General features: G+C 48.1%; 1 protein-coding gene across 1 annotated transcript; it reads left to right on the top strand.

Annotated features, from left to right (window-relative positions):
• The first annotated feature begins 4,524 nt into the window (after window positions 1-4,524).
• Window positions 4,525-6,605, top strand: LOC123452480 (transcription factor JUNGBRUNNEN 1-like). Its single transcript, XM_045129133.1, has 3 exons — window positions 4,525-4,973; window positions 5,091-5,401; window positions 5,544-6,605. Exons 1-3 carry the CDS (start codon window positions 4,724-4,726, stop codon window positions 5,994-5,996), a joined length of 1,014 nt encoding a protein of 337 aa, XP_044985068.1. The 5' UTR covers window positions 4,525-4,723; the 3' UTR covers window positions 5,997-6,605.
• Window positions 6,606-9,915: the final 3,310 nt, after the last annotated feature.

Genomic DNA, 9,915 nt, shown 5'->3' on the forward strand with positions numbered 1-9,915 from the left:
ATCATGTATGCAATGCTGTGCACTAGACCGGATGTTAGCCTGGCCATAAGTATGGCAGGTAGGTTCCAGAGTAATCCAGGAGTGGATCACTGGACGGCGGTCAAGAATATCCTGAAGTACCTGAAAAGGACTAAGGAGATGTTTCTCGTGTATGGAGGTGACGAAGAGCTCGCCGTAAAAGGTTACGTCGATGCAAGCTTTGACACAGATCCGGACGACTCTAAGTCGCAAACCGGATACATATTTATTCTTAATGGGGGTGCAGTAAGCTGGTGCAGTTCCAAGCAAAGCGTCGTAGCTGATTCTACATGTGAAGCAGAGTACATGGCTGCCTCGGAGGCGGCCAAGGAGGGTGTCTGGATGAAGCAGTTCATGACGGATCTTGGAGTGGTGCCAAGTGCACTGGATCCAATAACCTTGTTCTGTGACAACACTGGTGCCATTGCCTTAGCAAAGGAACCAAGGTTTCACAAGAAGACCAGACACATCAAACGACGCTTCAACCTCATCCGCGACTACGTCGAGGAGGAGGACGTAAATATATGCAAAGTGCACACGGATCTGAATGTAGCAGACCCGCTAACTAAGCCTCTTCCACGGCCAAAACATGATCGACATCAGAACTGTATGGGTGTTAGATTTATTACAATGTAATTCACATGGTGATGTGAGGGCTAGATTATTGACTCTAGTGCAAGTGGGAGACTGTTGGAATTATGCCCTAGAGGCAATAATAAATGTATAGTTATTATTATAATTCCTGTATCAAGATAATAATTTATTATCCATGCTATAATTGTATTGAATGAAGACTCATTTACATGTGTGGATACATAGACAAAACACCGTCCCTAGCATGCCTCTAGTTGGCTAGCCAGTTGATCGATGATAATCAGTGTCTTCTGATTATGAACAAGGTGTTGTTGCTTGATAACTGGATCGCGTCATTGGGAGAATCACGTGATGGACTAGACCCAAACTAATAGACGTAGCATGTTGATCGTGTCATTTTGTTGCTACTGTTTTCTGCGTGTCAAGTATTTATTCCTATGACCATGAGATCATATAACTCACTGACACCGGAGGAATGCTTTGTGTGTATCAAACGTCGCAACGTAACTGGGTGACTATAAAGATGCTCTACAGGTATTTCCGAAGGTGTTAGTTGAGTTAGTATGGATCAAGACTGGGATTTGTCACTCCGTGTGACGGAGAGGTATCTCGGGGCCCACTCGGTAATACAACATCACACACAAGCCTTGCAAGCAATGTAACTTAGTGTAAGTTGCGGGATCTTGTATTGCGGAACGAGTAAAGAGACTTGCCGGTAAACGAGATTGAAATAGGTATGCGGATACTGACGATCGAATCTCGGGCAAGTAACATACCGAAGGACAAAGGGAATGACATACGGGATTATACGAATCCTTGACACTGAGGTTCAAACGATAAAGATCTTCGTAGAATATGTAGGATCCAATATGGGCATCCAGGTCCCGCTATTGGATATTGACCGAGGAGTCTCTCGGGTCATGTCTACATAGTTCTCGAACCCGCAGGGTCTGCACACTTTAGGTTCGACGTTGTTTTATGCGTATTTGAGTTATATGGTTGGTTACCGAATGTTGTTCGGAGCCCCGGATGAGATCACGGACGTCACGAGGGTTTCCGGAATAGTCCGGAAACGAAGATTGATATATAGGATGACCTCATTTGATTACCGGAAGGTTTTTCGGAGTTACCGGGAATGTACCGGGAATGACGAATGGGTTCCGGGAGTTCACCGGAGGGGGGCAACCCACTCCGGGGAAGCCCATAGGCATTTGGGGGGGTCACACCAGCCCTTAGTGGGCTGGTGGGACAGCCCACCAATCCCCTATGCGCCAAGGGAGAAAAAATCAAAGGAAAGGAAAAAAAAGGAAGAAGTGGGAAGGGGGAAGGACTCCCTCCCACCAAACCAAGTAGGACTCGGTTTGGGGGGGGGGGAGAGTCCTCCCCCCTAGCTCGGCCGACCCCTTGGGGATCCCTTGGACCCCAAGGCAAGGTCCCCCTCCCTCCTCCTATATATATGGGGCTTTTAGGGCAGATTTGAGACGACTTTCTCACGGCTGCCCGACCACATACCTCCATAGTTTTTCCTCTAGATCGTGTTTCTGCGGAGCTCGGGCGTAGCCCTGCTGAGACAAGATCATCACCAACCTCCGGAGCGCCGTCACGCTGCCGGAGAACTCTTCTACCTCTCCGTCTCTCTTGCTGGATCAAGAAGGCCGAGATCATCGTTGAGCTGTACGTGTGCTGAACGCGGAGGTGCCGTCCGTTCGGTACTAGATCGTGGGACTGATCGCGGGATTGTTCGCGGGGCGGATCGAGGGACGTGAGGACGTTCCACTACATCAACCGCGTTCTCTAACGCTTCTGTTGTACGATCTACAAGGGTACGTAGATCACTCATCCCCTCTCGTAGATGGACATCACCATGATAGGTCTTCGTGCGCGTAGGAAAATTTTTGTTTCCCATGCGACGTTCCCCAACAGTTGAGAGCAAACTTTTTCTTCATGGAGTGCGACAATTTCTTTAGCCGACACTTGAAGAACTGGATCCTCGTCGTCCACGAGTTCACACATCAACATCATGTCACCTTCATCTCCTTGCTGGGCCATGAGCGCCTTCTCCTTTGGGGGATTCTTGCACTCCGACTTGAAGTGCCCCATTATGCCACAATTGTGACACTTGATCTTGCGCTTGTCGAACTTCTTTTTCTTCTTCGGAGCGTCGTCGCTGGCGTTCTTCTGAATTTGTTCGTTTGGCGCACGATCTTGGCGAGTGTTTCTGCTTGAGCCCTCACCTCCTCTCCTTGAGTCCAGCGCTTACCATTGAGCCCACGTGAGCATGACATGCTCATCATTCCTCCCGTCCCCGAGACTATACCGCATACGCTCGTCATGAGCCTTGTAGCATCCGACGAGATCATCAATGGAGAGTGTCGCGAGATCGACGCACTGCTCGATCGCCGTGACAATTTACAGGTACCGGAGAGGAGCCGCGCGCAAGAACCGACGGACAACTGAGGCCTCCGTGAGGTTTTCTCGAAGTGCGCGGATCCGATTGACGAGAGTAGCTACGCGTGAAGCGAACACGTCCACGGACTCATTGTCGTCCATGACCAAAGTCTCATAGTTCCTTAAGAGAGTTTGGAGATTGGCTTGCTTAACGCGGTCGTGTCCCTCGAACATGAGCTCCAAGGTATCCCACACCTCCTTCGCCGTTTCTTTGGCGATCAGGTGTTGGAGGACATCCACCGACATCACCGAGTAAATCGCCGATGCCGCCTGCCGATCCTTCGAGTGCTCGGCTCCCCCTTCTTGAAAGTGTCGCCTCCTGGATCGACTGCGTCCCACAACACGTTGGCGCGGAGACCACACTCCATCAGTGCCTTTCAGATCCCGAAGTTCTCGCGATCAAATTGTGGGTACGACGAACTCGCCTGAGCAGCAAATACTTTAGCCGCACCGGAGTACGCCGCCTGCTGCTTGGTCTTGTCGTCCTCCGACATGATCTTTCGTTACTAGAATATCAACCTCGTTCTAAATATCAATTTTTGACACTGTTCCGACGTCGACTCATCGATTCGTTGATTACTTTCCAACGGAAGGACGAACTCGGCTGGAGATACGCACGTACCAAACTGGCTAACCCCGACGAATTGCACACGTACGTATATTGGAAGCAGTCACACACGTAGCTGGATCGATTCTTGACTAGCAACTCAGGTGAACACGAACTCGACGAGTTAATTGGAAAATCAGGGATGTGTCGTTCCTGTTGCTTTGTATTGATCCTATTCGGTGATGGTTACGAGTTTAAGCCGTACACGTCGTCGTGGTTAATTCCAACAAGGATAAGATACATGTGTTGCCTTTCTGATGATTATTTTGAAGTGTGGGGAAGCTACCGCCCGAGCGTTCGGCCGGCTCGCCGTTCCCAATCGTTTCCCAATTTTTTTTGTGAGCTGTTTAGCATCACGTGCGTCATCACAAAGAAAGAAAGAAGTCGTCCAACTAAGATCTCTCAATCTCTTCACTCAAAGAATGAAAACATCTCTCAGTTAATCTCTGTGACACCATCAAAACTGAATACGTTTGCACATATAACATATTCCTTTCTCTCGAACTCAGTCAAGGGCTATATGTCAGTATGAGCTCATGCCTTTTGATTAATTAGTTTCTCTTCCACACCTGCACGCACACGATAGTGACTCGATTGGGGCGTGGCCGGCTACTCTTCTTGCATGCAAATTAACCTATTTTTTTCCCATGCGCACAGACAAATTACCACTCTTAAACGAGAAGCACAGCTATGGCCAGTAAACGAGAAGCTGCTGCTGTGAAGATTCGTCACGATCGACTGTGGCGGGAGAAGTCAAACGAAGCCACTTAGACCGGAATTATGTCACCTCCTAAACGTCTTTGTTGCAGAGCTCTCGCCCGCCTCATTTATAAATCCCCGGAAGCTTTCACCTTCCTGGCAACCAAGAGTCCAAGAGCTTGCTATATATACAACGTACGTCTGTGCGCAACATACACTTGGCAAAAAGATCCATAGAGCTAAGCGCAGAGAAGCAGCAGCAAGCAAGACGTACGTATTAGGTGAAAGAAACCAAGAAGGGCCCCAAGAACAAAGGCGATATCACAAGAGGAGCTAGCTGAGATTGATTGATCTGCCATGGTGGCCAAGGCGGACATGACCGTCATGGAGATGGAGAAGGCGACGAGCGACGGGGAGGTGGTGCTGGGCGGCGCCGGAGACGATGATGATGAGGAGGAGGACGTGGTGCTGCCGGGGTACCGGTTCCACCCCACCGATGAGGAGCTGGTCACCTTCTACCTCCGGCGGAAGGTGGCCAGGAAGTCCCTCAGGATCGAGGTCATCCGGGAGATTGACATCTACAAGCACGACCCATGGGATCTCCCCAGTAAGTTATTTCTTAATTTCTCTCCATGCATCATCATGCCCCAGGGCTTGATAATCAAGTACAGTTTCTTTTCTGGAACAAGACATTTTATCTGATATAGTGTGACAAATTGTGCAGAGGCGAGCACGGTTGGTGGGGAGAAAGAGTGGTACTTTTTCTGCCTGAGAGGGAGGAAGTACCGCAACAGCATCCGGCCCAACCGGGTCACCGGCTCCGGCTTCTGGAAGGCCACCGGGATCGACCGGCCAATCTACTCTGCAGCCGCCGGCCGTGCCTCCGGCGTGTCCATCGGGCTGAAGAAGTCGCTCGTCTACTACCGCGGCAGCGCCGGCAAGGGCACCAAGACCGACTGGATGATGCACGAGTTCCGCCTGCCGCCGGCCGCCGCCGCGGCGGCCACAAACTCCTCCCCGAGCATGCAGGAAGCTGTAAGTGGTCTACTTGTGCATTCCATTTCCACACAAAGTCACGGTGCGGCTACCCTACCGGCGACCGTTCCGGGTCACGTGTGGTGTCGAATAAGCGTAACATTGACCCTCTGACGTGTGCGCTCGCAACCTAAAAATTCAGGAGGTGTGGACCATCTGCAGGATCTTCAGGAGGACCATCACCTACCGGAAGCAGCAGCAGCAGCCGTGGAGGCCGGCGCCGGCGGTGTCCGCAGCCGACTCGAGCTCCAACACGGGGAGCTTCGAGTCGTCGGAGGTCAGCGACGAGTACATCAACTGCCTGCAGGCTCCCGCAGCCGCCGCCCCGTGCATCCCCGAGCAGCACCAGTACGTCAGTCAGACGGGCACGGTGGACAGCGGCAACTACTTCTACATGGATACCATGCACAACCAGCAGCAGGTCCAGGGGCAATGGAACGCTCCGCCCGCAGCGCCGGTGCCGGAGCATAAACCGCAGAGCCAATTGTCGGCGGCGAATGATTTCTACAAGGTCGAGGGGTACTTGGAGGAGATCGCGAGGATGATGGAGGTCACCGATCCGGCAGGATTTTACGACTGTAGATCATACGCCTGATCGGCAGTGAAATTGAGGCCCCAGCTTCGTACGTCTTCAGTGCTGTTGAAGATGGCCAAACGGCGCTCCCAGGCTTCTCTCCTCGATTCTCCTCGCGAGCTCAGCCTCCTCTCCTTGATTCTCTTAGCGAGCCCATGGACGGACTGGTCTTGCCGCCGTTGCCCCCGACGTCTACGATGACACCATGGTACATATAATTCCCAAGACTATACAACTTTACTCTTTTAAAACAGAGAACTGTCAAACACATGTTGACAGCTGGTGTCGATAGGGTGTTATCCTCCTTTTCGAAAGGAAAAAAGTTGATGTGGGCAAGATGGTGTTTGGGAGGACACTCCTTGGTGAGAGAGACCACTTTGCAATGGCAGCAAGTTCAGGAGAAAATGGCATAGACTCGGTTCAGACTTCAGAGACGCAGAGCCGTCCTGAGATTTCATAGGCCCGGGGCAAAGCTAGAAGCTGAGGCTCCTTAGTACAAACATCGAAATGATAATTGTTATATGTGTATGTTTTGTGTGTGAAATGTCACCTTGATTTGTTATCTCAATAGTAGTGAAGTTTCTTGGGTCATAAATATTCATAAGAAAAATCGCTACTCCATCAAGCCTACTAGTTTCTATAGCAGTTGAATTGAATACCGGTACATGATCAGTCACATTATTGTCATCATCCATGTTGATGTCAACATTGTATTATGCAGGACCATCATCTTCTTGATTAATAATAGTTACAACAACTATCGCCAAGTCATATGAATCTCCTCAATTGCTCACATTATATTTGTCTCAAAATTCTTATTAAAGATCATCTCTGTAATTTCATCAACCAATATGTAATTTGAAGAAACATTGGTAATTGAAAACCAACACAATAAATCAACAAAAGGCATTAGATCAACTCAATAATTTTTTCCGAGAATCATGTTGAACCCAAATGACAAATCTCGATAATATATATCCCTAAATAATGCCCAATCAGTTAATTAGCAATGCCTTGTTGCAGCAATGCATAAGCAAAATTAATATCATTTGCAAAATCTTATCAATATTCTTATCAATATTCAAGGAAAAGGTCGATGTGGCATAGACTACCTTCTCAAGAGATGAGAGGTAATGTAGTGTGCTAGCCGTGTTGGTGGCCACCAGTCAGCACACATCACGGCCTTGTTGGGCAATCAAGTTCGGGAGAGAATGGCACGGTTTCCAAGAGTGGAAATTTTAAAAAAATTAAAAGGTTTTGAGGAGTTTAAAGTAAAGGTCGCAAATGCATCCATTGAAGTTGATAATGCGACTAATGAAGTGGAACAAGTGGGGAGAATGTGGTCTATGTCAATTAGAGTAAAAGGATTGCCCAAAGAGGCGTGACATATATGTGAGGTTGGTTCATTAGTTGGGGTTGTTGAGTCTATTGGTATGCAGATCTTCTTGTGGTCGGGATGCTTATTGATGTCAGAACTATCAAACCCTTTTCTCTAAGATTTGGACATTATGTATTTATTTTGGAATTTGTAGTGGTGCATGGTTCTGTGATATTGGACGGTAGTAGCTCAAGAGAAGTCCTGATAATTTCATTGAGAAGTTGGAAGAATATGATGATAGACAATAGAAAATAAACATGGCTACAAAAACAAAAGATGAAGAAACTAGTTACAAAGATGGAGAGAAACATGCTCATGATTTCCTTCCAGTCATTTTGTCTCAACATTAGCTGGTTGCCATGCTTCATTATGAAATGGCGAGGTCAAACATTGTCAACTACTCTTCATTATCACAGGAGGAATAAGGCGGAATTACTGCTCAAACGTTCATGCCAGTGAAAAATCAGGAAATGTTAGACAAGAGAGGTGGTTGATGAGGATAATATGGAGATGGATGTAAATGCACAATTGATGGTAAGAAATGACACTAACATTGAGATTGTTGATGCAACAAGTATAACTGGCAGTTAGGAGTTCTCTTAGGAGGAGGGGATTGATGAGGAACTTAACCCACACAAGTCTACTGAGGCATGAAGGTCTAGTGGGAGTGAATCTAGTAATGTGGCTCCTGAGATGAGAAGGTGTGATAGGCTGGTGAGGAAGATGTTGACATAATTACCTTGGGCACTTGTTCATCCTGTCTTGATCAAATTATCTATTGATGTGGATAAGAATTACAGAATTGATCTACCTCGAGATCATGTGAGCTAAAACACTAGATGAGTCAACCTGCCTATACGGATGAAACACTCTGGTTTATATAGACACCAGGGGTTCCTAGGATTACTACAATCGACCTCCAGTAGGGGACATATGCACCGATCTAGCCTACTTAACTTGAATGACACCCGAGAGTCTTCAGAGCTTTCCTTCCTGAACATGAGGTCGTCACGCAATCGGTCTTCAAGAACACGACCCATTAGTTCAGCTTGTAAGAGATGGGTCGGCCGTCCGAGGAACCCTAAGTCCCGTACTCCCTCACTAACCTAGCCAAGACATATCATCTGCATGTATGCAGCTTGCAAAGAAAACAAATTGGCCTAGCCCAAGTAATAGTATCTTCTAGCAGGGTTGATCAACGATTCTGCTCAAAATTATTTATGCAAATCTACACCCATACACCCACATCAATGCATCAATTGATTAGCGATTTGCTCTCAAAATGATTTACACAAATGAAGGCCACAACACACACACCATGCTGGCACAGATCTATTCCCCCCGTTCTCGTTCTCCTGAAGCCTGAGCATTTACCGACTCTCCATGCCTGCCTCATTGACACCATTGCTTGATCACCCAGCGAGGCCGCGACCCATGCTCACCGATCACCACCAACATGGACACGCCACATCATGTGTCATCACTAGAGAAGGTAGTTTGTGCCATAGCTATATTTCCATGAATATTAATAAGAATATTAACAGGGGTTTGTAAATGATATTAATATTGCTTAAGCATTGCTGCAATAGTGCAGTGATTTTCTTCATGTTGCTTATCTATTGCTACAATAGGGCATTGTTGATTAACTGATTAGGCATTACTTAGGTATAGATATTATCGGGATTTGTCGTCTATTATGATGTCTCGGATTAGGGGTCACTCATCACTTATCCCCCGACCAGGTGGGCCAGGCCGTACAGCCTCATGCGAGTTCACCTGTGGGCCATGTCAATACGACCCATGCTGCATAGAAGGAATGTTTCTAAAGATTTGGCGCATACTTCAAGGTTAATTAAGAGGTGATCTACAACATGTTTACCTTCTACATAACTTACCTACTATAATCCTAGACCCCCTATCTATATAAATCAAGGGGTAGGGCTCGTACAGAAAACCTCCGAGTGGGGTAAAAAAAACCTCTGGCCAGTGGGGTTCCAAATAGCGGCGCACCAGATTGGATCCCCTCTGATGATGCATTGGAACCCAGGATCACCAGGTGTGGAATCAGAGGCAAAACCGAAGCGACCGACACTGAATTGGTTGAAGGATGCGATCTGGTGCAGACGAAGGACGATGCGCGGATGGCCGCCATCGGGCCAATGCCACTGTTCGCGAGGCCGGCCACCCGTCGGTCTTGAACTGGGTTGCTGCCGGTGATGATGCGGATGAGGCGACAGTGCGCGCGACGGGCATTCCATCAGAGGAGAAAACGAGGAGGCAGTGAGGAGAGAGAGAGAGAGCGTTATGAATCACGAATGGGAGGTGACTTGAAAGAGGGATGCGAGTTATGAAGTCTCGTTCGTCTTCCGCACTTCAAAAGGGATGCGAGTTATGAAGTCATGTTCGTCTTCCGCGCTTCCCCTGACGTGCAACGAAGGGCCGCTCGAGTGAGACTAGCGGCTCTTTAGAGACGTCCAATTTGACCGTTCTTTCATGAACAGTGTTAGATAAAACGAGATCAACGAGACACGAGAGACACGGATTTTTACGTGGAAACCCTTG

The sequence above is a fragment of the Hordeum vulgare genome, chromosome 5H (genome assembly GCF_904849725.1).
Source record: "Hordeum vulgare subsp. vulgare chromosome 5H, MorexV3_pseudomolecules_assembly, whole genome shotgun sequence".
NCBI classification, from domain to species: domain Eukaryota; kingdom Viridiplantae; phylum Streptophyta; class Magnoliopsida; order Poales; family Poaceae; genus Hordeum; species Hordeum vulgare.

Excerpts from the sequence above, each read along its gene's own strand:
- LOC123452480 (XM_045129133.1), top strand. The coding sequence starts at position 4,724 with ATGGTGGCCAAGGCGGACATGACCGTCATGGAGATGGAGAAGGCGACG. Across the intron at positions 4,974-5,090 it reads CGACCCATGGGATCTCCCCA|AGGCGAGCACGGTTGGTGGG; the intron begins GTAAGTTATTTC and ends CAAATTGTGCAG. Across the intron at positions 5,402-5,543 it reads CCCCGAGCATGCAGGAAGCT|GAGGTGTGGACCATCTGCAG; the intron begins GTAAGTGGTCTA and ends CTAAAAATTCAG.